Source organism: Sturnira hondurensis, unplaced genomic scaffold (assembly GCF_014824575.4).
Source record: "Sturnira hondurensis isolate 20B ecotype Veracruz unplaced genomic scaffold, ASM1482457v3 Scaffold0016663, whole genome shotgun sequence".
NCBI lineage: Eukaryota > Metazoa > Chordata > Mammalia > Chiroptera > Phyllostomidae > Sturnira > Sturnira hondurensis.
In genome coordinates, this window is record NW_028089294.1 from 7,505,930 (window position 1) to 7,533,784 (window position 27,855).

The following is a 27,855-nucleotide window of genomic DNA, read 5'->3' on the forward strand; positions in this document are numbered from 1 at the left end:
CCACGATGGCTCCCTGGAACCCAGTGGTTCCAACCTGGCTGTACATTGGAGTTATCTGAGGGGTTTAATAAAATACTAATTCCCAGAGAGTGTGATGCAGTTGGAAGGTGAGGGGAGAACTTGGGTATGAAGACTTCTTAAAACTCCCCGAGTAACTTCACTTTGCAGCCCGGGTTGAGAACCACCATCCAGGCTGATCTTTGGCAGGGCTTTAAATCACACTTATGAGTGGTTCTCACCCCTGCCTGCACATTAGAATAATCCGGAGAACTTTTTAAAATATCAGTTCCAAGGTCTGATTCCAAAAGATTCTTATTGAATGGGCTTGGGGTCAAGTACGGATATTGATTTTTTTTCCCTCTAAGTTTCTTGAGTGATTTTAACATCACTGCAGCCAGGGTTAAGAACCAGGGGTCTATAGGCTAACGAGTCCCAAATTTGGACCTCAGCTCTGACCTCTTCCTTAAGTTCTAGACTTGCATATCCAGCTATCCAGCTGACATCCAACTTGAAGTCTAAGGGCCAGCTCAAAATTAATATTTTCGAAACTAAGTTCTTGGTTCTCATCTCCCTCCTGGCCACCCCCCTCCTACAGTCATCCTCATCTCAGTAAATGGCAAATCCATCCTTCCACTTGCTAAGGCCACAAGTCTTAAGAGTCCTTTTTTATTCTTCTATCTGATCCATTAGCACCTCCCGCCAATCTACTGTCAAAGCATACCCAGAATCCAACCACTGACTTTGCTTCGGGCAGTGGATCCAGATGTCCCTTCACCATGAACAACAGGAAACTGGACAAAGTCTACTGAACAAGGATATTCAGATACGGAAAAACAGGCAGTATAGGATTATGATCCGTGAAGAAAGGAAACAAAATAGTTGTGGCCTTTGATGGCCCTGAGTTTCCGCCTAGAGGCCATTATCAGACAGCAGTAGAGGGAGGGGTCTGGCAATCTCACTGAACTGAGGACACAGAGGTCTGAGTTCAAGGACAAGGCGGCTGTAATAAAGGCAATAATGGAAAGGAAGAAACCACCCAGGGAAAGAACTCCAGAAATTCTCATTAGGGGTTTTCTTGAATCTTCGGTTAGATAACAGTCTGTGCAGATATAGGGTGAAACTCCTCAAGACCAAGAAAAAAACAACTTCCAGGAAAGAACAAGTGCTAGAGTTGTAAGCCAAACAATTCTCAGAAATCTCACAGCTCTAGAAATCACCCGAGTCCCCGCCTGCCAGGGTGCCTGGGTTTCACTAAATGCCCTGAATAGTGGAGGCCCCAGAAAGATCACGCCTTAATAGTGTGACCACACTGGTTCCAGAGAAAAGGCTCCTTTAGATCTGCCTGGAAAAGCCTAAAAACTAACCTGTAAAATATCAGCCTTATCTGTAAGTAACCGAACTCTCCACCAGCACAAAGTCCAACCCTTTTTAATGGAGTACACCATAACCAAGAGTCAACAATGTCGAATGTACAATGCCTCTAATAATCAGACACGCAAAGAAGCAGGAAGATGTAATTCACAAATAAGAGGAAAGAAAAATCAGTCAACAGACCCAGACCCAGAAATGCTGAAGATTAGGAAATTAACAGCAAAGACATTTAAACAGCTGTTTCAAAAATGTTAGATATGCTCAAGGACATAAAGGAAAAGATAAACAATAATGAGATAAATGCACAAAATGAGATAGACCTAAGTGGAACTCCTAGAGATAAAAAATATATAATATTTGAAATTAAATTGTCATCAGATAGGATTAACAGTAGCTTAGACACTGTAAGGGGAAAAAAGATTAAACCTGAGGACATAGGAATAGCAATTATCCAAAAGTAAAGCACAGTGAGGAAAAAAAGTCTGAAAAAAAAAGAAAGCAAAGAGAAGAGCATCAATTACCTGCTAGGCAACATCAGGGGATCAAACATGTGTAACTGAAGTCCAAAAAGAGAGGATGGGGTAGCAATAAGAATATTTGAAGAAATAATGGTCAAAAAATGTCCCCAGTTGATAAAATTTACAAACACAGACCCAAGAAGTTCAGGAAGTCCCAAGCAGGATAAACACAAAGAATACAATATCAAAGTACATCAGAAGAAATTGCTGAAAATCAAGGAGGAAGAGGAAATCTTAAAAGCAGTCAGAGAAGAAGAAAGGCACATTATTTATGCATAAGATAAGATAAGAATCACAGACTTCTTGTCAGAAACTATGCAAGCCAGAGGGGGAAAGTCTTAAAAATGCTAAAATAAAAAAAAAAATACTTCACCCTAGATTTTTACACTCAGTAAATACACCTTTTCTGAAGGATATTCTGAAAGATCTCATGGCTCTGGCTGTGCCCATCACATCCTGGTCCAGGTCACCATCATCTCTCACCTGGAGTATTTCAAAAGCCTTTCTTGTTTCTAAACCTGCCACCGTACAGACTTTTTCTTAAACAGCAGACAGAGCGATCTTAGAATATGTCAGATCACCTCACTCTTCTTCTCAAAACCCTCCAGGGGCTTCCCATGTTACTCAGAATAAAATCCAAAGGCCTTTCCATGACCACACACCCTACATAATCTACTCCTTGGCTACTGTTCTGACTTCATATTCTAACCCCCTCCCCCGCTTGAGCCTTCTCCAAACACTATCTCGCCGCACTGGCTCCTTGCTCCTGTAACAAACCATGCAAACTCCTGCATCAGGACCTTGGCATCTGTTGGAATAATCTTCCTCCAAGTGGCCACATCTTTGCTCAAGGGTTATGTCATCAAGAATTTGTTTTTAGATCGCCTTATCAAAAATAGCACCTCCATTTCCACCACTCTCCATTCACTTATCTTGCTTTTTTCTTTTGTTGTATTTATCAGTATCTGATGTTTGTTTATTCATTTATTGAATATCTCCAACTAAAATATTAGCTCCATACAGTGGGGAATTGGTCTACTTGCTCACTGTCGTATGTACAATGTGAAATCGGAAACACACATACAATACAGCATCTACACCTCAAGTTTTTCTGGAACTCATCAGTTCTAGACTCCTTGATGTATAAACGCGTTTTGGTGCCCTGTGCATAGCTCAGAGGGGCTGGGAGGAGTTCTAAATGACACATGTTGTACTACTACAGAGGCCACCGGTCTGGGGTTGGAAACCCTGGAAACATTACAAGGGAGAAGAGCTAGGGCCTTGCAGATGCTGGCTCATTGGATCATGTTACATAGATAAACTGAGCCTCCCCTTGCAGGTTATGAATTGAATTACCTCCTTCATTCCTACTCTGCCCTGGGGAGGGAGACAGGGATGGAATTAATCAGTACTCGGTCTAAGACTGCAGCTAGTGTGCCCTTCAGCTATAAACAGCTATATTAAAAAGAATTTTTAGAGAAAAACATTAAAAAAGAAATAAAGCCAGGATTTAGTTGGAGGCGAAGGTGATTCTGGGGACAAAGATGCCATGAATTAAGGATCACTGCTATTTATATACCAACCTCTATTGCATGATGGCCACCCTCCCCCAGTGCCTTGCGCTCCTGCACGACACAGGGGCTGCCTTCAGCAATCTCCGAGCAGCGGGGGTGGGGGTGGGGGGTGGGGGGTGGGGGGGGGAGGGAAGGGGCTTTATCCTCTAGCTTCAACCTGGCTTCACCCCCACCTCCTGTGTGGCTGTAGTCTCCTCAACTGCCGTTATTGGATGCACAAACAAATCCCTGGATGCGTCATAGAGGTCCCCACACCCACAGTCAGCCCCTTTCCCTGGATCTTCGTATGAGGCCTTGATATTCAGAAATGGGGCAGGAGCAGAGAACAAGACCCAAGATTAGTGGAGGCTGTGTTGTGTTCTGTTGAGTGCCATTCACTCGATCCTGCCATGTGGCTCCGGAAAACATCCCTCGTGGCTTCACTCCTGTTCCTTTCCAAAACTCACAGGATCCCTGGCCCCATTCTTTGCCCCCTCTGCCCAATCACTCTGCATTATAAACATTCAGCATCCTGGGTTTCCGTGTAAACAAATGAACAAACATTTATTGACCCCTCAGTCTATTACGTGAGGGTCCTCCCCATGACCCTGTGAGGCATACGTCATTGTGAGAAAGCTCTAAGATAAAATTATAACTATCATAGAACATGAACCACTTAGAGCTCATGAAGTAACAACACATTGGCAATCCTTCTGAATGAGTTTGGAATCACACCACAGTTCAGTTCAGAGCTGAATATACAAAAGTACACACTCCTCAAGGATCTACTACCCATAGAGACACACAAGCTCCCATGCAGTGGAGAGAACAGCTGGTAGTGGGCTGACTGAAACGCCCGAGGTGGACAGCCAGAACGAGGGATTTCGCAATTATCACCGCATTGTTTCCAGGCAGTTTCTGACCAACAATTTAGACTCACTAGATGCCTGATTCAATGTGTAACTATGCAGTGACTAATCAGCCAGAATGCACTTCTAAAACACTCACCATCACATTACACTCCTGCTCAAGAGTAATAGCTAAGTCTTACTGCTCCTAATGGTCAAGTCAAAACATTTCTGTCTGGCTCTCAGGGCCCTCAGATCTGACCTAAACCTACCCAAGCTGTTTTACCTGTCATTGTTCCTTAACATGCCTGGCTGGTCCCGACCTAGCTCATGCTGTTCCCCTGGCCTACCTACCCTGCAGCCTGAGAGGTGGCATCAGAGGAGTGGAATGAGCAAAGACCTCAGTTCAGAGACTTCAGTTCAGGGTCCAGATTTACCACTCACTTTGTAGCCTCACCCAAATTATTTATTAATAAAATGCCAGCTTGCATCGGAGTGCTTATTAAATGCCGGGGCCAGACTAAGCACTTACATTCATTGTCATATAATTCTCCCAACAACCATGTCAAATATGAGAGGGCACCCCCCCAAAAAAGCCCCAGAATTACCTTCTGGAGGTCGGGCTGCTTGTAGTACAAATTTCCCCCACTAGGTGAGTATTATAGGAACCCATCTGAATCAGTGTACCAGCTGGCATCGTTGTGAGAGGCTGCGTTTGGCTTCAATGAATTTTTTTTTAAGACTCTTTCCACACATTTGGCCATTTCATGATGGGTGATTTATGAGCACACCTGCCCACACCATACTGAGTGCTCAGCAGTTTTTGACCAAAAATGTCATGAGCCCCATGCCCCACCTTCCCTATCTACCCTATCTCGCCCTGAGTAACTTTTTTTGTTTCCCAGGATGAAAGAAGTCTTCAAAGGGAAACATTTGGCTGAAGTGGAAGAGGTAAAACAAAAACGGCAGAAGCACTAAAAGGCATCAAAATCGGCCAACTCAAAAACGGTTGTGAGCAGTGGGAAAAACCATCTCAAGAGGTGTATGGCATCAAATGGTGACTACTTTGAAGGTGACTGAAGTATAAACATGTAGGACTAAATGCACAGTTTTAATAAATTCTGGGTGTTTGGGGGGTCCCTCTGGTAGGCACTATTATTAATCCCACTTTACAGATGTTAAAACTAAAGCTTTCTTGCCCTGGATGGTGTGGCTCAGTGGACTGAGCACCAGACTGTGAACCAAAGGATCGCCAGTTCGATTCCCAGTCACATGCCTGGGTTGCAGGTCAGATCCCCAGTACAGGGTGTGCTAGAGGCAACCACACACTGATGTTTCTCTTTCTCTTTCTCCCTCCATTCCCCTTGGTCTAAAAATAAAAATAAATAAAAACACTCTATGCACTATGGACAGTGGCTGGAAGTGAGTGGCAGATAGTATTACAGTCAGGGTGGTCAGGGAAAGCTCCTCAAAGGGTGACATTTTAGCTGTAGACATTGAGGCTTGAATGCAGTTGAGAAGTCAGTCATGCTAAGAGTCAGGAGGTGGCGCTCTAGGGAGTAGGAACAGCAAGTGCAAATGCCCTGGGGTCTGTAAAGTCTAGTTAAACTGTAGTGAGTTGAGTGAAAATAAAGCAGTGCCAATGAGGCTGAGAGGGAGCAGGACCAGATTATGCACAGCCTTGCAGGCCGTGGTGAGGAGCCAGATTTCCTACAGTGGAAGTCACTGAAAGTTTTTAAGTAAAAGAAGGACTTGATCTGATTTATATTTGGAAAGATCTTTTTGGCTGCTGTGTGGAGAAGAGGTTGTCAAGATGCAGAGAGGGAGATGAGGGTTGGTTAAGAGTCTGATGTAGTTACCCCAGCAACAGAGGATGGTGATGGCTGGAAGAGACCAGTAGCAATGGGCACAGAGACTAGTGTATGGAATTGGAATGTATTTTGCAAGTTGAATTGAGGGATTTTGATGATAGATTGAAAATGGAACATTTGGGAGGAAGAGGAATCAAGACAGTTCCTTTTGTTGGTGCCGTTTATTGAAATGAGGAAGATTGCCATGGGACAAGAGTCAAGAGTACTTACTCTGGTCGTTTTAAGTTTTGACACATATTAGATATCTCCATGAAGATGCCAAGTAGGCAACTGGACCTATGGTCTTGAAGTTGAGTGTGGAGAATTGGGTTAACTCACCCTCAAGTCATCAGCAGGTAAATGAGATTTAAAACCATGGGTGTGAAGGGATCAAAATATGCCAACCCAAAATATACAGCTTTGGCATAAGTATTATTTTGAGCTGAAGGCAGTGGAGAAACGGCAGAACAGGAAAAACTCTCTGCTCTTCCCCTGTCTGCCTAAATGTAGGGAAAAATTTTTCCCTTGCAAAGATGTCCCCCTCCCTTCAACTGTACCAGGAAAAGGAAAACTTACATCACCCCGAGACTGAGTGAGATTAAGTCTAAAAAACAAACCTTACTAAAAATAACCCTTATTTTTTATTAGTTTCTCTATATGTTTACCTTCCACAATTTGCCATTCCTAAGAGCCCCAACTCCCTTTCCTTTGTCTTATAATTTCTCCACAATTCATTCCTCTTTGTTAAGCGGGTAGATAAGCCCCTGACCTTACCATTTCTTTGGGTTTTCAGTTCTTTTCTATAAAGGCTCCCATATAGACATAATAAGACCTTTTTTTCTGTTGCTGACTTTTGTCAGTTTAGTTTGCAGAACCCCAGAAATGGAACCTAAGAGGGTAGAGGAAAAAAAAAGCTTTTCCTCTCATACCCAAGGAAAGAGTCTGAGGAATGAGCATGGGACATTCCAACACTGAGGTCACAGAGAGGGGTGAGTCCAGCAAAGGAAACTGAGGACAGCAACTGGTGAGGATTAAGGAGAGTACGGTGTCCCAGAAGCCAAGAGAAATGGGGATATCAAGGGGGTCACCACTGAATCTGCAGGAAGGAGGCTGTTAGGGACCTTACTAGAGCAGACTCAGTGGAAAGGTGAGGTGGATTCTTTTTTCCATAACATTTTCCTATATGTTTTCTTTTTTAAAAAAACATTTTTTAAATTTATTTTTAGAGAGAGGGAAGGGAGAGAGAAATAGAGGGAGAGAAACATCGGAGTGAGAAAGAAACATCAGTCAGTTGCCTCTTGTATGCACCCTGATGGGGGACCGAACCCACAACACACGCATGTGCCCTGACCGGGAACTGAACTGCCAACCTTTCGTTTTTCGGGATGACACCCAACCAGCTGAGCCACACCAGTCAGGGCTGGGGTGGACTCTTGATTGATGTGGATCCAGGAGAGAAGTGGGGAAAGGGAGATATTGACTAATCTTATGCGAAGTTTTCCTGTAAATGAAAGCAGAGAAATAGGGAGGTAGCTGCAGGGTGATACAGAGGTCGAGAGGGTTCCATTAAGAAGAAAGAGAATACAACATGTCTGCATACCAACGGAGGACAAATAAACAAGGCATGGGGGGTAGGCAATGACAAGGACGGAGTCCTTGAGAAGCTAGTGGGGATGGGACCCAGCGAAGCAGGCCTTTGAAAGTGGACACTTCATCTGCTATCATAAGAAAGAAACCACTCCACAGGATGAGTGGATTTGGGGGTGTGAAGATAAAAGCCCTTGTCTGATTACTTTCATTTTCTCAATGAAGTCTGAGCAGAGAATGAGGGGTATGGGAGGCTGGAGGTGGAAAGAGGGGGTACAGAGAAGGAAGGTAATCAGAGGGCCTGCCACTTGGAGCATCTAGCTGGTACCCAGGGTCACCGATTTAATTCTGGACCAGTCGGCATCTTTGCATGATTTACTGCAGCCACGTTCAGCAGCCTGAGTGCCGGTGAGGTGCAGGTGGAAAGCTGGCATTCTGATGGCATTCTGCGAGCAGAGTAGGGCTAGAGGTATAGCACAGGAGAGAGGGGCAAGGAAGTTAAGGGTCCTTGCAGAGGAAATACAGTAAATCTGGATCCGAAAAGAAGTGAGGGCCCCCAAAAGATGAAGGAAGCATAAAAGTAGGAAACTGCAGGTCTTGAGGTCCAAGGGTTGTTGCATTGGGGAGCTGGAGAGGTGGGAGGGGGCAGTCAGAAGGAGAGATGTTTGGAATCCCAAACACTGAAGGGAGTGCAGTTACTGGTCAGAGCAAAGACAGAGGTAGTCGGGAGTACTTCGTGGAGTGGCACGGAGAGAAACACTGCTGTGGGTGAGATGGTCCAGGAACTTGAGCTCCAGGTCCAGGATGGGCCACCATGGGAGGCTGGAGAGGGGCAGAGGGGAGGCAGAGAGCCCGACTTCTGCTCTGGCAGCCCTGCTCATCAGTGACAGAGCTGAAATTCAAAGCCAGGCCCAGGCTGCCCACCCCACCCCCAATGCCTGCACCTCTTCTGAACGGCTGTGTCACACTGCAATTTGTCTCTTGGTGATGCAGATGTATTTCTTCTTAACATGGAGGTAAGAACATCACCCACCTGCCTGGCCTCTGTTCCGGCTTTACATTAGCATACAATCCAGTCTGCAGGTCTGCTCTAGCTGCCTGACCATCTCCAGCCAGTGTGGGGCACTCCACCGACTTGAGCTTTTGTCCTATACGCTTCTAAACTGCCTGCTGAGTCACATGTATTACTTACTAATTAGGCCACAATCCCTTGACATTAGGGATTGTGTTGCCTTAGGGAATCGAGGTTTGTGTGAAGGCGGCGATGGCCATCAGGGGGACTATACGCGGCTGCTGCGTGTCTGACACACTGGTTGCAGGTTGCACCTCCCTTGGGCGCCTGGCTACTTACAGAAGTCCTGGAATGAATTCTTCCACCAAATGAAGCTTTTTTACAAAGTGAATCATCATATGATTTGTAAATGGGGATTTTCACATTTTACTTTTTCTTAAACGGGTACCTAGGGAAAGTTGAGAAGCTGGGAAACAGACATTCATCCACAGAAATTCCTGGAGCCCCTTCCCTATGCCAAGCCGTGTGCCAGGCACTGGGAGATACAGTAGAAAACAGAAGAGCCAGCATCCGGATGCTGGGAGGGTCAAGCCCTGCAGTTCTGCCTCAGGGCTCACAAAGGCAGAGTCCTCTTTCCTGCCTGCCTCCTGGGGCTTGCAGACTTCCCTCAGAACTGGCTCCTGCGCCATCTCAGCTTTCCTTCCTCCCTCTCCATTAAAAATAGAGTCCAATAATGAAAAACTGCATGGTCTCCAAAATGCACCCTGCCCCCATAGGAAATGCCAGCAAACTCAGCATGGGCAGAGTGTGGTGGTTTCCTTCCCCTCTGAGCCTGGGCAGTCCCTGCAGCACTTCTGGCAGGTCCTGGTGTTAGCAGCTCAGAATTCAGAGCACTTGGCAGCCAGGAATGAGACTGTGGCCATTTGGAAAGGATTCGGAAGAAGTCACACAGAGTGGGATTCGGTGTTTGTGTTTATCTCAACTGTAACTTTCCAGAAAGCTGGGACACCCAATTCCAATAAAAGCCTCCCCAAGTATTTTTGGAGGCATTGTGGTGGTGCTGGGTTGCACGGGTGGAGGTGGTATTTCCTGGTTTGTGGAATTGTGTTTAGTTATAAAACTTCTGTCCAATTCGTGAGCCAACATCTGGTTTCTGAGGACAGGTGAGGGACAAGGTGGAACTGCTGGGCTAAGGTAGAACTCAGCAGGCTCCTTAGGGCTGGGGGCTGCAGCCAAGGCCTGGGCCAGATGTGGACTCTGAGTTGGCGGGACAGCTGGGACCAGAAGCCTGGCCTTTTTCAGGACTTTTCCCACCACTCCTGGGGCAATAGGGGCTGAGGCTCAGAATTATTGGCATGGTTTCACTGCAAGGATTCTGCTGGGCCCCAGGCAGGGTGGGACAAGGACCAGGCTGACTCAGAGAGCCACGGAGACAGCACTGTCAGCCAGGGGAGTCCCAGCCAGAGCGAGCTGCCTGCCTGCTGCGCACCTGCCAGCAGCTGAGAGATTGTTAAACCAACTGTCCAGCAGAGGGGCCAATGCACAGCCCCTCTGGGTCCAGGGGCCCAGAGGGAGAGCGAGGTGCGGGGAGGTTCTTGGAGCCCAGCCTAGGCCCAGCCTTTTCCATTCTTTTAAAAATTATGTCCAGCAGTCACATTCGTTTATTTATTCCAACTATTCAGCACACGTTGATTAATCACCACTTTGTGCCAAGCATTATGCTCCATGATTTACAGAAACTATCTCTTTGCTTTAATTATCTCCATCACTAGACACAGGGCCCACTTCATAGTAGTCATTCAGTGCGTGGCTGCTGCCATTAGGGCTGCTCTCGTTATCGGCTGTGGCAGGGACAGACGCTGCTGAGACTGGGACGAGGAAGACAGGAAAGGAATTTCTGACACCTACGATATGTTGGGTCCTGCACCAGCTATTGACATACCTTACCCCATGGAGCAGGGGCTTGTGTGGTTGCCAGGGAAGCTGGCATAGAAACAAAAAATTACCATAAGGAATTCATCGAAGCTCTCTCTACTGGCCCCATTTGAGCTGTGCCTTGAAGATCAAGTTCACTCAGTAGAAGATGGAGAGAAAGGGAAGGGCCATCCAGGTGGAGAGAACAGCATGAGAGATAGCCTGGTGGATTAAAGCGCCCAGAATCTAGGGCTGGGGGTGTGGAGTTGGCTGGGAGGGGTTGGAGTGAAGGGAGGATGTCCAGAAGTTGAGTGATTAGAGAGAGTGGTACATGGGCAGGTGGTTGGTTTCCTATGTTCTCCTAATATCTGGGCAGGTTTGCCTTCAGCACCCAACCTTGGGCAGCATCTCTCACAAACCAGCTGGCCACTGGGAGGCCCAAGCCTGAGCTGGCTGGGTCCCCAAACCTTCCTAGTTGGTATGCTCAAGTGCAGATCTCCTGGTTACTTGGTTTTCTGTTCCTGCCTCTTCATGTCCACTGCCGCTACCTCAGATGCATGGCTAAGAGCCCTTAGTCACAGTCCCTCCTCTGGGCAGGAGCTCGGTGCGGCGGGCCTCCAAAGCTCGTTTTAGCATGAGCTCCAGAGTGCCAGCGAGCACTGCACAGGGCACCACGCTCTTCCACCCTGTCTCATCTGCCTGGCAGCCTCCCTCACAGAAAGGTGCAGGGCTGTAAAGGATGGGAAGAAGGCAGCCTTTGGTTCAGTCTAGCCACTGGGGCTGCAAGGGGCACAGCACAGCCAAATCCAAGTCCCTAAACTGCACTTGAGCCCTCGTTTCACACCCTCATAGTTCCCCCACCCCTCCCAACCAGCAGACCTGATTCTGCCCCCTCTGTGGTAATGGTCAGGGGCAGCAGAGAAAATTCTGGGCATCCTGAATCCTGTATCCTGGCGTTGACTCACTTGCTGTGTGACCCCAGGTGAGTCATTTAACCTCTCTGAGTCTATCTCTTCATCTGTAAATGGGATAACAGAATCCTGGTTGCTATTCCAGGAGAGGTTCCTGAGTAAACATAGGTGAAAACTCAGTAAACTGGCAAGCCAGACACACATGTATGTATGTGTGTGGGGGGGGGAACAGTCTATGAGACCATTGATGCTTTGGTCATTCCTTCTGCTCCCCAAAATAAATGCCCTGCTGCTGGTATGGCAGAATCTGGAGAGGGGAGGTGCTGGCAGGCCTTTCAGCCTTCCCACCTCTGCCCCAGAAGACCTCTGCCTGGGGGCCATGTTAGTCCCCCAGGACAAAGGGTGCAGGGTGAAGTCCAGGCCTGGAGGCCCGGGGCCAGCACCTCAGCTCCCACCCCAAGGGGGCTGTTTGCCACAGTGCCATCCTCCAGCGACCTCCACTGCAGTCCCAACACCAGATCCACCTCAGAGGCGTGGTAGGGCCTGGCCTCAGCCACCTCTAGCTTCTCTGCTGGTCTCAGCTCCACAACCTCCCCTTAAGTCCAAGCACAGCCGAGAGGCCCCAGCCCACCTGGAAACCAGGAGGGTGGGTGGGGAGTGGGGCTCTCAGGGCTTGGTTCTGGGGGTGGAGAACAGAGAAGCACTGGGGGACACTGGTTTTACCCACCACTGAATCACTCATCAGCTCTTCGCCAAATATGTTCTTTAAAGAGATAAAAGAGCATACACATGTGAGGAATTATTAAGACATTCTAGTTGACGAACCAAAGAAAATGCATTTTTAAAAGCACTCTCCCAGGCCAGTTATATAACAGCATACGACAGCAACATGCCCCAGAGACAGTGCCCAATGAGAGCACAGCAGATGCCACATTGCAGGGGTGGCCGAGACCCAGAGGGCTGTGCACAAAGTGGTGTGACCGGGGAGCTACAAGGGGGATGAGCAGTGCCTCAGTTTCCCCCATGCCGTGAGGTGGTGCAGGGCTCACCGACGGGGCTAGCCCAGCTCTGAGCGGCTAGCACTTACTGAGGGCTTGCCAGGCACTGCACATGGATTAGCTCATTCAGTCCTTAGAGTTACACCTGGGGCAGGAACCACTGTCACCCTTATTTTGCAGAAGACAGCCAGGGGAGGGTAGGTACACCCACTCACCAGAGCACACGGCTTGTAAGTGGCAGAGTTGGGACTGGACTCCAAGCCCAGGGAGGAGGTGACATCCACAGACAGGGTCCAGAACACCCTCCAACAAAACCACAGGCGGATGGCAGAGGAAGCCTAGATTCCCCTGAAGAAGATCCAGACTTGTGGCTGCCTAGGGAATGGCAGGGTTTAGGACAGAACCTCTGGGGCCGGAGCCTGATGGCGGTGGGAGCAACCAGGAGCTGGTCTGAGCTGTGGCCGCCCTCTCCCACACCTGCCCTGTGCTGTGCAAAGGCTTTTCTCTACCCCACGGAAAGTCTTATGCCTTCCTGAGACCCTCAAGACCCTCTTCTTCCCAGCCTTCCCTGCACCAAGGTCCTTCCACTCCCAGGGTGAGGTCAGAGGCCAAGACTGCCCAATGTACTCACCTCAGCTCCCCCATCTCCCCACCACCCACATCCTGGTTGGCTGGCTGGCAGCCCCTGTCCCAGCCCTGGATCCTGAGAGAGTCAGTGGGGCGGGGCAGAAGTGAAGGGAGGGCCAGAAGCCTGAGGGAGACCCAGGGTGGGGGGTAAGCACAGAGACGCAGTGGCCTTTGCTCTATCTCTCAGCTCCTCTAACTCTGAGGCAGCCACATAATGGCAAGGAGATCCCATTGCATTTGACAAAGTGGTGTGGGTACCAAACTCCACTTCCAAACAAACCTAAGGCTCTGCCACCGCCTTAAGATGAAGCAGGAGCTTTTCACTGACTACTGCTCCTCAGATGCCCTACTTACCATCTACAAGCTCCTCCCCTTTCTCCTGGTTGTCTAGCATAATGCCCACCCCGGCTGGGACGCCTGGAACCTGCTCAGAAGAACCACGGCTGGGTCTCTAGTTCAGGACACTCTCCCAGGGCAGAGTGAGAGCTCAAGCCTTGAGGTCAAGGACCTCAGAATCCACAGGGAGTTTCTGGGTAAGCTCCGGATTGCAGCAAATGCAACTGCTATGACTTGCTATGTAACCTTGGGCAACCTATCCTCTTCTCTGAATCTCTTGTAAAACAAGGAACAAAGCTTAGTTAGGCTCTTCATATTGGTCTTGGAGGATCTCTACTGCTCCTCAGGAAAGCCTTTGGGGAATATGCAGCATGGGTAGCATGGGTGGCATGGGCGGCATGGGCGGCAGCGGGGAGCCCGGTGGGCAGGGCTCTGGCCCATACCCCCAGCCAGAGCAGCTCTGCTCCCATGTGTTTTCTCAGTGGGCCACGTGCTGGCTTCTTTCTGTTGACAAAAAGGCTCAGTGGTATCCAACCTGTGGCCTCTGGGCCACACTGGAAGAAGAGTTGTCTTGGGCCACTCATTAAACACATTGTGACACGTAATCACAGAAAAAAAATCTCAATAACATTTTAAGTGAATTTATCATTTTGTGTTGGGCTGTATTCATAGCCATTCTGGGCCACATGTGGCCCATGGGCCACAGGCTGGACACCCCTGGTTGAAATGCCTGGGGACATTTCTGAAGGATTCCTACAGTGCTGTCCAGGTGGAATATTTTAGGGGTAGATGAGGTAGATCTTTTCTCCATCTGGCACAATTCTGGGCTCTTCTAGGCTGGAGCACCTGGGCACGGTCAGGACCGAGGGGAAAATGCTTTCCCTCAGCTGGCATGACCCAGGAGTAGGGACAGATTAACCTGGAAGCACAGGTGGCAGGAGGAAAGAGGGTCTTGGTATCCTTCTCTCTCAGTTTGGTTGGCCTGGAAGCTGCTCCCGTCTGTTGCTCCTTCCTGTCCTTCTTCACTCCCCAAAACTCCCCAAATGAAGCGGCTCTCACTAGAGCAAGGAAGGCTGAGGAGACTGAAGCCACAGCCTTGTCGGGGATGGGGTGGAATGAGGGGCAGCTCAGCCCCTGGGGCTGAGTGCAATCCTGGAGAGGACGGAGTGGCTCTGTGGCCTGTTTCCCTGAAACATTTGGCTGGGTTATCTGCTCAGTCTCTGCTGGGTTTTGTAGAGGTACAGGCTCAGCTCCGGAGAGACCAGGAAGTATCTCACTTTAAAGGGGCCGGCCACAAAAGTTATGAAGACAGCAGTATCCTTTGACTCAGCAATTTTCCTGCTGGGAATTCAACCCAAGGAGGTAATACAGAAAGAAAAGGCCATCTGCATAAAGATGATCATGGTGCCATTACTAAAAATAGCTCCAGGGGAACTGCCCAGCTCCGCAGCAGTAGGGGTAGTAAATTATAGAACATCAACCAAATGGAATATGTATTATGCACCCACTAAAATTAGTATGTGAAGGCCATGTGGAAACATGGGAACGTTGATGATGAAATTTTAACAACTCAGGGCCCTGGATGCATAGCTCAGTTGGTTAGAGCATCATCCTGATCTCCAGCCAGAGAACATATAAGCATTAACCAATGGCTGTATAAATATTTATATGGAACAACAAACTGATATTTCTGTCTCTCTAAACAATTTTTAAAAACCTCCCATTAAAAAGTTTTTAACAGCTCGGTACAAATTCGTTCATTCCCTCCTGTTTTTTTACTAAAGGTATGCCAGACAGCTGCAGGGGAGCCTGCAAAAATGAAGAGCTGGGCTGGGGAAGTTGGGTTATAAGTGACTTGTTGTCTCATTCAGTGAACACATCATTATTGTGTGTTTACTTTGTGCTGGGTCCAGTGCTGGGCGCTGAGGATGGAGCAATGAATGCGAATGCATTTCCTGCTCTCAGCTTCAAATCGAACGCTATAGTTTTTTCCTAAATGTCCTTCAGAGTTGTCATAGCATCACCTTTCAATAAAAAAAAAAAAAGTTGATGAGGGAAATAAGCCAGGAAAGGTGCTCCTCTCCTTCTGGGCAATGCATTTCACTCTTGAGCCACTTCCAGCTGGATTCCATATGTGTTAGAACAAAGTCCAATGTAAATGTGGTAGTGACATTTTGGTCTTATAATGTTTCCTTTGAAGCAAAAATATTTTTTTAAATCCATGGTGTTGTTTTTTTAAAGGAGCCCTTGGTGATGTGGCTCAGTGGATTGACTGCTGGCCTGCAAACCAAAACATCACTGGTTCAATTCCCAGTCAGGGCACATGCCTAGGCTGTGGGCCAGGTCCCCAGTTGGGGGTATGTGAGAGGCAACTGATTGATATATCTCTTGCACATTGATGTTTCTCTCCCTCTCTTTCTCCATCCCTACTCCTCTCCCTAAAAATAAATAAATAAATAATTTTTAAAGGGAAAAAAGTTAGGACTTGTTACTAATCTCACAGTTGAATAATTAAGTGTGCCTAATTCTGAAAGTAGCAAGCTAAATTATTCAGTGCCGAAAGTGACAAGTCTCATACCTACACCATCCCGTCTATAGAGCCACGGTTTTAGCTTTATAGCTGAAATATGCTGCCAGAAAACCTAATAAAAGGAAGCAAAAAGATTTCTGTTTATATCGAGCTGCCATTTGAAAAGGACTTAAATATGTTCTTCCCTGTGTGTAAATCTGACAGCAGTTGCATAATTAAAACCCCAGTGGAGAGTTTCATTTTAATCTTTTCAAAGCAAGCCAATATAACATCCTTTAGGGTGTCAAGTGATGGATTAATACTCTTCAGATTGTTTAAATATCTTTGAGCAAGAGCACTGTCTCTCAGAATATTGCTTAGTACTAAAAGAACACAAGCCGCCATCTTTATCTTCAGGAGTTCATATGGTCACAGGGCAGGCAGTTAAGGACATGCCAAGGGCCACACATGCATCGATGATGACTTACGCTTTCTTTGGCTTTTGTTAAATGGGGGATGAACAAATGGATACCTTCCTGTTCAAGTAAAATTGATTTTGACCCCTTGGGAGTATGTGACCTGGCATAAGTGGGAGAAATAATATTACCCAGGATTCCGGGTCTGTGTAAGTAATCAATATGAATAATTAGACCACAAAGTGGATTTTTATTTTGCTTGAACTATTCAGATTAACTTTCTATATAGTCTTAGCTACTGGTGAATAATCAATGGCAAATGTTTGCTTTGGGTCCGTGCTATGTGGACACGCATATTGTCTATACAATTGCAAATGGCCTCATTCTGGATATGGAGCCCGTTTACAACAAATGCCGGGACAAACACTCCATCTCATCACGATGTTCCCTCCAACCCTCGGTACACACAGCCGTACCTGAACTTTTCTTCTGTGTCTCCCTCTAGACAAAGGCGCATTCCTGCCCCTCTTTCCCTCCCCCAAACACACACACCCATTATTAAATACTTCACCTCAAAAAAAGAATGTACCCACCAATTATATGCATGGAGCTGGTAGAACAAATACTGTATAACTTGGATTCTGGACCCAGCTACACACATAATTAACTGTGACCTAAGACAGGTCCTTTAACATTCTAAGCCACGTGGAATTGGCCAAAAGGTCCCCCTTTCCGTGTTCTAATCATCTTTAGTAAGGGCGCCAAGACATGCTGCCCAGAAATGCCACACTCGGTGGCCCACATTGGCGCGTGCTTTCACTTTTGCCTCATAGAATAAGCTTTCCCTATTCAAAACCGAGCACTGGACCTGACATGCACAGGTCATTTTTACGCAATGAATAAAGGACGGGTTTTTATACTAAAGTCTAGATGAATCACTGAGAGGTGCCTACACAACATACACACACACCGCAAAGTTCACACGGCTGCACGGACCATTCACTGTGATAGTCACTGATGGGATATAATTGAATGCATGCTAATTTTCCTCTTCACTGGGTGAGGGAGCAGATAAGAGAATCCTGATGCCCATTTTGGACTTAGTTTGGCTCCCTGAGCTGCTGAATCCATAAAAGCACCAGAATAGTAATTATTGTCTCTGAAGACACAGGGCATTTAAGGGAAAGGAACTATGTAAGCAGAAGAGAAACTAATGTAAGTAGGTTTTTACTTAAATCTCATCCAACTACACTTTGCAAAAGAAGGCTGAAATGACAATCATGCTATTTGGGACTCAGCAGAACTTATCTGACCAGTTTGAACCACTGCCCTAGACCATGACAGGAGGTAGATCACAGAGACCCTGCTACTCCAGCTGCCATCTTGGCACCTCTGCAAGGACTAGTTCAATGCAGAGCTGTCCATAGGCTGGTTCTGCTCCCCGAGTGCAGCTCCTCTCAGAGACTCATGTTTTTTGGTAGCTGATTTTGGAAAACAATGAGTTGGGTCATTCATAACACAGCCACATGCTTCAGTGTAGCCCTCCTACACTGTTTGGCGATGTCCAAAAAACACAAATCAAGAAAGAGAATATAATTCTTTTCCACTTGACTGAAGAACAGCCATTCCTGCCAGTGGATTAGAGGCTGGGGCTTGGAACAATTTGCCAACGCACTGACTTGATTTTTGTGCAAAGACCTGAGAGAAGCTTTAGAAGCTATGACTGGGCAGTGAATGAACAAAACGATGGGAGCTCATCAAAGAGGCACAAAGACAACAGGTCACTGGAATGGAGCCCTGTCTGCATGAACTCATAGCCCACAGGGGAGTTCCAATGTGTGCACAGGTGTGCATCTAGGTGGAAGAGAGCAAAAAGGTGTGTTTACAAAAGGAAGAGCCCAAGTCAATAATGAACTAGGAACACATGATGTCATCCTTCAGGACGAAACGTCCTTAGTACTTTAAAAGCACTTAAAAAAAAAACTCCTCTAGTTGCTATGGCAACTTGATGCAGCTCTTCAAAGGGGATTTTTTGAGGGGGTCATTTTATATCTTCAATCACCATAACAACATGATATAGCTTTTAAAGGGTATTTTAATCCAATTTGTGCTTTGGAATTGGGCCACATTTGCCTTTTTTAATTCAAGACAATCAGATCACGCATGACAAATTAAAAATCATTGAAGCAAAGGAAGCCCCTTAGTAAACTGTACACACGCACTCAGAGACACCTCTAGCTGCCCATACCCTGCACATGGACACAGTCTTTCTCTCAGCCTCCCAGCAGCCATCTGTGACGGCTCACGCCAGTCAGTCAGTCCATGCTCCTGTCTCTATGCTGGCCTACCAAGCCAGAGCAGAACCCACTCATGGAGGTGTGTCTCTGAAATCCCTCACTTCTCAGCCCAGTGAGTCCAGCCCCCTTCTCCAAAACTATCACCAGCCTTGGGGTGGCTAGAAGTCTGAACAGCTGAGTGCCTTCTCCCACAGTGGGACTCCAAGCAGGAGTGGACGGGACACTCACAAAATGTTGCCAAAGTGAAAAAATCTTGTGTTTATTCCATACTCTGTACAGTAACTGGGGAGGGGGCCTATTTCATGTGACACCCAGGACCCAGGGAGAAAGAGGGATGGGGAACGTGGGTGAGGGGAGAAGGGAGGGTAGGGGCAGAGTGGGGAGCAGTGGTAGCTTTAGGATCTCTAGGGAAGAGGCTCAGAGGAGGGGGGCCCAGGAGTGGTGGGGAGAGGGGCTTCAAGGAGTATTTACAAAGCATTTTTTGTAAGGTTGTGAGACCATGAACTGTTTACACCAAAAACAGAAGAGATGATGGAAAGTATAGAAATACTTACCACTACTGGGCCTAAGTTACCCCATTCTGCCACTATAGGTTGGAAAAAATGGCAAGGTAACAAAAAAGAGAGGTCAAGAAATTGGAGGGGAAGGCGATGTGGAGGAGGGGGAAAAAACCAAGGGGGGACCAGAACAGAAGCAGCTGAAGTCCAGGCCTCTAGGTCTTTCGGGCTCTTCTCTGAAGAGGGGCCGATGTAAAAACTCTAGGAGAAGCAGGTGGGAAGGGAATCTAGCAAAGAGATTCTGGGGAAGTGGTTGCACTCTCTCGGGTAAAAGGGCTAGGAGGGGCGTCCAACCTGCACCCCGAGGGTTGCATGCATCCCAAGATGGCTATGAAAGCAGCCCAACGCAAAATTGTTAATTTACTTAAAACATTGAGGGGTTTTTTTTGTGATTAAATGTCGAAATGTATTTACTGTGTGGCCCAAGACAACCCTTCTTTTCTAGTGTGGCCCAGAGACGCCAAAAGGTTGGACACCACTGGTAGAAGATGCTGAGGGGAGAACAAATGGGAAAAAAAATAAAGGAGCCGTAAGAGGAGATAAAAAAACGCCGTGAGTGGAGAGAAAGGGCTTTCCAAATCAACTGTGTGAGGAAACTGAGGCTCAGGGGGCGTGAGAAATAGGAGGGAAGCAGAAGGCCCTTGACACATCTGCTCACAGTTCCTTTTACAGAGGAAAAAACCGAGTCACCCAGAGGTTCAGTCCTGGAGCTGGCAAGTGCGGGAGCGCCGGCGGCCCCCCGGGCCTGCCCAGCGCCTGGGTGAGGGTTCTCCCCATTTGGCCGCACTGCCAGGCGAGTCACCGCTGGGTCAGCACCAGGAATGGGCCCTCTGGTCACTTCCCGCACTGAATGCCAGTTGAGAGAGAGAAGGGGCCAGAGAAGGGAGACCGCGAAGAGGAGAGGCCAAGAAGAAAGTGGGCAATGGGGTATTAAAAGAGAAGGTAGCCGATGGACGCGGACCCAACTACCCAGCAAGGAAAAGGGCTCCAGGTTAAAGGCTCCGAGAGGAAGCGCGCGCACGGCGTACCGCTCACCTATGGTGGATACCACGGTGCCCACGAAGTAGAAGGCGCCGGGGAAGTCCCAGCGCGGACGCAGCGCGTCGGCTCGGACGCCGGCGGCCAGCGCGGCCTCGTAGTGCCGGAGGAAGGCGCGCAGCTCCGGCTCGGCCACTCCGTGCGCCGCGCTGAAGTTGCGCAGCGTGGCGCCCCAGCGCGCCCGCGCCTCCGCCTCGCCCGGGCTCTCCAGCGCGGAGAAGACTGTGGCGCCCGCCACCAGGTAGAGGCCGATGAGCGCCGCCAGTAGCACGAAGCGCCCCGTGTCCTCGTTGAGGTGCGAGCGGCGGCAGCAGCAGCAACAGCAGGAGGGGCGCGGCAGGCGGCGGCGGCAGCGGCGGGGCGGGGGCCGGGGGCTGCGGGAGGACATGGTCCGGAGCTCAGCCCCGGGGCCGGGGCGGCGCTCGTGGCCCGGGCCGCGACATCCCCCCCGCGGGAGCAGAAACGTGAGGATGGTGGCCAGAGGTCGGGGGCGCCGCGGAGCCCCTCACCGCCTCCCCCAAATGGCGGGGCGCCTCCACTTCCTACTCGGCGCTCAGGCCGCACACGGCTCCCGCAGCCCTTCCAGCGCCCGGGCTGGGGCGCTTCTCTCCGCGCCCCGACGCCTCGCCGGCTCCCGCGGCTCTCCACTCGCTGCCCTCGGGCGCGGGGGTCTGCAGCTAGGCCCCTGCCGCCCAGTGGCCGGCGTCCGCGGGGCCCTGGGCCTCATACTCCTGTCCAGTCAGGCCGCGGGCTGCGGGCGGGCGGGCTTTGAGCCCGGGCGCCTAGGACTAGGACTGGGACTGGGTAGCGGGGCACGAACAGAGCCCCTGGGGGCGTCCCATGAGGGGTTCCGAGTTGGCAGCTCCCAGGCGCAGGCTGCGCGGGCAGTCCGGCTCCCGCCCCCGGGCCTGAGCTAGCGGCGTCGGCTTCGGAGCCTCAGAACCGAGCGGAGTCCGGGGAAGCGCACGGGTTCCAGCTCCAGCGGGAGAGCCGCCGGGCACGGAGAGGCGGAGTCACCAGCGCCTGGGGCGGGGTGTCGGAGAGGGGGTGGGGGGAGTCGGGAAGGGAGGAAAGGAGTGGGGAGCTGAGCTGCCGCTACGCCTCCCGCCTCCTAGTCCTCCTGGAGGCACTAACGCGGGCATCGAAGCAGGCGTCGGGATGTGGGGCTTGCTACCACCCCGCCAGGGAACCCGGTCCGGCCCCTCACTGCGCCTCTGCTCCAGAATCCTTCCCTTATCTCCCAGAGGCTGCCAAACTTTGCTCAATTTGATGATGCCCTGCGGTCTCAGGGGCTGGAGGCCGCCAGACACGCGTCTCCGAACCTCGGGTTCTCGGGCTCCAGTCCGAAGTTTAACTTCCCCCTCGCTCGCCGCCTCTTCCTGGGTCCATCCGCAGTGCTAGGTCTCGGAGAGTTCCTTTGAGGAAATGATCCTGCTTTGGAAGCAGTGGGGGTGATCCCGCTTGGGAAGGCGTCGGGGCGACAGGAACGAGGGCGCCTCCACCCCTCCTCCAGCGAACGGGGCGCCGGCGTCAGCACCGCGGACAGCGCATCGGTGCGGCAGCCGCCGCGGGGCGGGCGACTCTGGGGCTGCGGGGGCCCACGGCGCAGGGCGAGGCCAGTCGGCCGGCGGCGCTGAGCTCCCCAAACGCTCTCTTTCTCTTTCCACCTCCTGCGTCTCCCTCCAATTGGGAGCAGGTGCGGTCGGTCACTGAAGCGGCGCGCTGGCAGGGCGGGGATGCTGCGGTATGGAGACAGGGGAGGAGTCAAGAGCGGGTCGGACCGAGGCGCCCCGGGAGGAGGAAGCGTCCAGGCCCACCCTGCGGTTCGAATCGCCTTTCGCCACCCCCGCTCCCTGAACCCAGCAGCTCAGGGTCGGGGACTCTGGATAAGAACGTGGATGTGGCAGGTTTGGTAGAGGAGGTGTAGGGGGAACTCATTCACTGGCTCCCGCCCACACCCCACCTACAGCGCGCGCGTGCAGGTGTGTGGGTGGGTTTGCTCTTGAGCTGGGGGGAGATCGTCGCCCCCTACGCCCTACTGCCACCGGAAAACAGTGCGGGTACTCCGCGCTCTTGCAAGAGCTTCTCTGCTGATGGATCGTAGGCTGGGCCACCAAGTTCTGTGGTGAGGAATGCCCTTGGTACAAACGGAACGCAGTCCTCTTTCGGCAGCCAACCTCCTTCCCTGTTCCCCTTCCACAGGACAGGGGGACCCTGATGATGATGAGATGACACAGATGACAGAAAACAAATGGTGACTGCTTAGATACCCTGGGTGGGTGAAGAGCGGCAAAATGCAGTCCTGGCCTCCCACCCGAATTACCTGGTTATCTGGCCCCCAACCTGGGAGCACTCGAGCTAAGATCCGCCCAAAGTGGCCACACAGCGTCAGTCCCCTAAGGCTCAGAGTGTCCCAAGCGGCCCCTGAACAAGCGCCCACCACCCACTGGGCCCTCTGACTCCATGCCCCAAGTGGAGACAGTGGGGCAGGAACAGAGGTGGTCTGAGAGGTGAAAGGCATCTGACTTGGGATGTTGACTTTCCCAAACCAGGGCCCACTGGAGTCTTGGGAAAGTCAGGGAAATCATCCTAGAAATGCTTTTCCAGTTTGCAGATGGAGCAGGCTGCAGTCTCCTCTGTGTTAAGGAGGGGACATAGGGGGAGAGACTTCACCACTACCATACTCAGAACTAGCCTTCTTGGCACTCGGCGACCTGTGACTAGTTTTGCACCGATCTTCCTAGGAAGGGGCAGGGGAACATTTGTGTGAGGGGGGGAACATCTCATCCAGGGTGGGAATCTTGTACAAGCACAAATTCTTGCCATTGTAGACTATTGTTGCTGTTGGCAAATGTACTTCTCTCTTTCTTTTCTCTCTGCCTCTCCAAGGCTTTGCCTCCCCTAGGCTCTCTGCTGGAGTCACCCCAACCCGTTCCCCATCCATGCGTACCTCCTGTCTTCAAGCTCCTGCAGCAGAGAAGATAGCCCAGCCATGGACCTCTGAGGCCAGATTCCACCTAGCCAGTCAAGCTCTGACAGAAAGCCCTGAGAAGTGTCGTTCCAGGAGTGTGCTCTGGAATCTCCAGAAGGACACTGCCAGACCTCTCAGTGGCTTTCTCTGCCCAGACTCCCAGGGCAGGGACAGAGTGCTTCTCTGCAGTGTTCTGTGTCTCTGGGCCATCTCCTTGCCCAGTTGGCAGAGGGCCTGCCTGTCTTCTCCCCCAGCTTGTTATTCTAGGCTGATTAGCAGCAAACCCCTGGCATCAGTCTCCACTCTGAATGACTGAATCAATTTTTATAATAGCAAAATGATGACTTCCCTGCACATAGGCATGGGTCCTTTGGGGAATCAGCCCCATGATGAATGCCGCTTTTGTCCACTGAATCAACAGTTAAGTCACCGAATTCCAGCTGGCTATCCTTAATGTCTTTGCTTCAGCCCTGAACTGCTAGTACAGCTTCCTAAGGATAGGGGCTTATTCTCTCAGTTCTCTCCACTTGTAGGTCCATCTTGCCTGGACCTGCCAGTCATTGCTGTGATCATGCTGTTTGATCTGATTATATGATGGATGTCTCTGGACCACAGTCTCCAATGGCTCTCCCAAAGCTATACAAAATTCAGTCTTTAAACCCTTGAGGCTGTGCTTCCCAACAAATCACTGCCTCCTGTTATCCCCACATACTCCATACTCAGACCAATCAGCAGCTCTCTGTTTCTTTTATGGCCCCTGCTGGAATGCCCTCTTCTTTCTTCTCTCTGGCTCTTCAAATGTACAGCTCAACTTAGGTTAGAACTTTTTGCCAGGACACTTTTTCTTCCTTTTTTTTTTTTAAATCCTCACTTGGTGATTGCTTATTGCTTTTAGAGAGAGAGAGGAAGGGAAGGAGAGAGAAAGAGAGAAACACTGATGCAAGAAACATCAACTGGTTGCCTCTCCCATGCTCCCCGACTGGGGACCAAATCCATAATCAAGGCGTGTGCCCTCACTGGGCATCAAACCCTTGACCTTTCGGTTTATGGGACGATGCTCCAACCAGCTGAGCCACACTGGCCTAAACCTTTTCTTTGTAGGATATTTTGACCCAATCACTTTGATGCTATCATTGCGACCCTAAGATCATTTCATTTGATTCTGCCATGCCCTAAAGTACTTCAGATGTGACACTTAAGTAGTTACAGCCTCTCTCTCTCTCTTCCTCTCTCTCCTATAAAAGAAAATACATTGGCAGGAGTCTTAACCAGGAAAAAGGTAACATCAGATGCAATCAACTGGCAAGTCTGTCCTAGATATATACCCAAAGTAAATCAAAATACACATCACACAAAAACTTACACATGGATATTCATTGCAACGTTATTCATAAGTATACTGTTCTTGGTATATTTCCAAATATAGCCAGTCTTAACCAGGAAAAATATAAAGTCAGATGCCATCACCTCTTGGTATATCTCTAAATAATTAAAGAATAGATATTTATTGAGAACTTATCAGGTACAAAAGAGTGTGCTGTAAACTGTGTGTGTGTGTGTATGTGTGTGTGTGAGAGAGAGAGAGACAGAGAGAGAGAGAGAGGAGCTCCGCTCTTTCTGCAAGAGCTTGAAGTCTGGTTGAAGAGACCAGACACACATGTATGAAGCAGCATGGACTGTGACATAACAACTACAGTTAGGAGCTCTGTGGAGCTGATCGTGAGAGGTCAGAGAAGGCACCTGTGGTGAGGGCTGTAGGAGTCAGAAGCAGCTTCAGGCAGAAGGCAGATGTCAGCTGGCCCTGAAGGCATGACGAAGGTCAAATGGACTGGAAGAGAGAAGGACTATCTCAGTCAGGAGAACTGACGTGGGTGCGAATGTGGAAGCATGTCGTGTTCACGTGACTGTGGCAAGCAGTGGGTGGGTGTGCATGAGAGGAGAGGGAAGAGTCTCTGGCTTTTGTGACCCATGACCTCACGGGCTGGCCTCTCCGCCTCTCAGTATGACCTCAGTGCATGCAATCATGTGATGCCCAGTATGCTTTAGGCTTACTTTTAAATCTAATATTATAGGTTGTTCAAAAATATTTCAATTAAAACATGTTTGTTGAGCACATACTATGTGCCGAGAATGGTTCCAGGTACCAGGGATTGAGTCATGATCACGGATCTTACATTACTTTCATATGTAGAGAATTATTTGCTGGTGTGATGTCTTTCCAAAGGAAGTTTTAGCTGAATTTCACATTGCAGCCAGTCCTGGATTTTTTTATGTTCCTTCTCTTCTTTCCTCTCCTCTGTATTTTTTCTCATTACTCTTTTCACCCCCATGGAAGTGTCAGTAAGTGTTTGGGTTCGTCCTCTCAGTGAGATTGCTAGCTCCCACTCAAATCCGTTCTCCATTTCTGTTTCAGCAACAGGACACCCATTTCATTTGGGGTGTCAATGTGCCCAGTTAAAAGACTCCATTTTCCAGCCTTCCTTGTACTTAGGTGAGACTGTGTTTTTAAGTTCTAGTAAAATATTAGGTGGGACTTTCAGGAAGGCTGTGTAAAGGAGGCTAATTCCACAGGAAGAGGGGCCCTTCTGCCCTTTCACCACTTCTCCTTCCTCGGTCGTGCTTACTGGAATATGGGTGAGATGGCTTGGGGCTCCAGCTGCCCTTTTGAACCATGAAGTGACTTTGAGGACGCAAGCCACGTTGTGGAGGAGCACGATGATGACATGAGCTTGTATAACCGAGGAAAGCCTATCTCTAGTTTTCTTTTATGGAGGAAAGTTAACCTTGATGTAGTTAATCCGTTGCTGCCCAATCTCTTTCATTAGTATCCCAAATATTTAGAAGTCCCAACTTAAAATCAGTCTGTGATAAGAATTTAGACCTTCACATGTTGTAGGACAGGCCTATTCCTTCATCTATTTCAATTTCTCCCTCTCATTCTCCAACACCCTTACTGCCGCCCCCCCCCCCCCCCCCCCCCCCCCCCCCCACANGTCCTCCCCCCCCCCCCCCCCCCCCCGCTGCTTCTCTCTGGTATCTGTGCCCTGTGGTCTCATTATGGTTGACTTTTTTGTGAAGTCTTTTTTTCCTCCCCACCTGATCCTTCCATATTCTCACAATTGGGAGAACTGAAATGTCAGCGACTTTTAAAATTTGAAAACACCAGGTTACCAGAAATAAAAGCATAAACAAAGCAGCAGGGGGCGGGGCACAAGGAGAAAGATGCTTTGGGGTTGCCAGCTAATATCTCTTTGTTCAAATGAGTCAGAGGTCTAAGAATATTTAACTGATCTTTGGGATTAGAGCTTTTGTTTCAGCTAGGCAACTCTAAGAAAGAGGGCTGAATCCAAGAGGAGAAAGCAATGGAAGGCGGCATTGGAGGCCAGGCAGCTTTTGGAAGCAATTGTTTCTTTACCCAGACCATCCCTCATATTATTAACTTGTCTATGGATTGTGAAACACGCGCAAAGACAAGAGATTTGTTCATTAGACAAAAATTAAATCTCCCATGCTGAAGTGGATCACAGCATGGATTACATTCAACTTTAAGGGTTGACAGGGGAGTGAGTCAACCATTTCTCTTGTTAATATCCCAGAAATGAGCCTTGGTGGGTAGGGAGATTGGAGGAGGGGTGAGATGGAGCTGGTGTCCAGAGAGATAGGATTAATAGAGTGTGGGGATGGGGTGGGAAAATAGTCTTAGAGATCCTTTTCCAGGTGTTATGTCAGTCAATAGGGCTTTCTCAGGGAGGTGGTGTTCCTTGTGGGAGAAGGTCTTCTCTGGAGATGAATGTGTGAGTGTGGTCAGCCTGCTTTTATTCCTCCCTCTTTCTCCCTCCCCTCCCCTCCCCTCCCCTCCCCTCCTTCCCCCCTCCTTCCCCCCTCCTTCCCTACCTCCCTTCTTTCACCTATGCAACACATATTTCTAAACATTCACCCATTCACCCATATTGCCAGGCAATATGCTATTAAGGACTGTGACTCATTACAGATTGCCTTTATTTGAGGATGGAGCAGGAAGGAAGGTGGGAGTGCCTTGAGGGCAGTTGGAGTTGCAGATAAGGAAGCTTAGGCCCAGAGAGGCCCTCAGAACTGCTCACAACTGTGCATTTGCAATCTTTTTTTTTTTTCCCCCTGTATTTGCATCTTCACCAACCCAAATGCTCACTGGATTGGCTGGGCTTGAAGTGGACTGTATTTACTTCTATGTGGTTCTGGGCCTTCTGCATCCAAGTTCCCCGGGGCTCTTACTGAATATGCAGTGCCTAGGGCCCCAGCATAGACCTGCAGAATCCCAGTATGTGGGCTCTGGTCCTGGGAACTTGCAGGCTCAGCAGACTTCCCAGGTGAGTCTCCTGCACTGTGTGGCATCTGTGGGCTTGGGACCTTGGATCAATTAAAATACGCCTTACAGGGTTAGAGTCTGAAAAAATACTTGTCCTGAGGAAAGGTAAAAGAAATGCGAAATGAGGTCCAGGGCCAGTTTACCACTCACTTGCTATGTGACCTTGGCTGGTTGCCCTCCACCCTCCCCTCCTTCGT

The 27,855-nt window shown here is 49.4% G+C and overlaps 1 protein-coding gene across 1 annotated transcript in view; it reads right to left on the reverse strand.

Annotated features, from left to right (window-relative positions):
- KCNK12 (potassium two pore domain channel subfamily K member 12) overlaps positions 1–21,931 on the reverse strand; it is a 41,485-nt gene extending 19,554 nt beyond the window's left edge. The window contains exon 1 of the mRNA XM_037066848.1: positions 20,340–21,931. Within this exon, the coding sequence (XP_036922743.1) occupies positions 20,340–20,730 (391 nt within the window). The 5' untranslated portion in view covers positions 20,731–21,931. The remainder of the gene's footprint in view (positions 1–20,339) is intronic.
- Between the last annotated feature and the right edge of the window lie 5,924 nt (positions 21,932–27,855).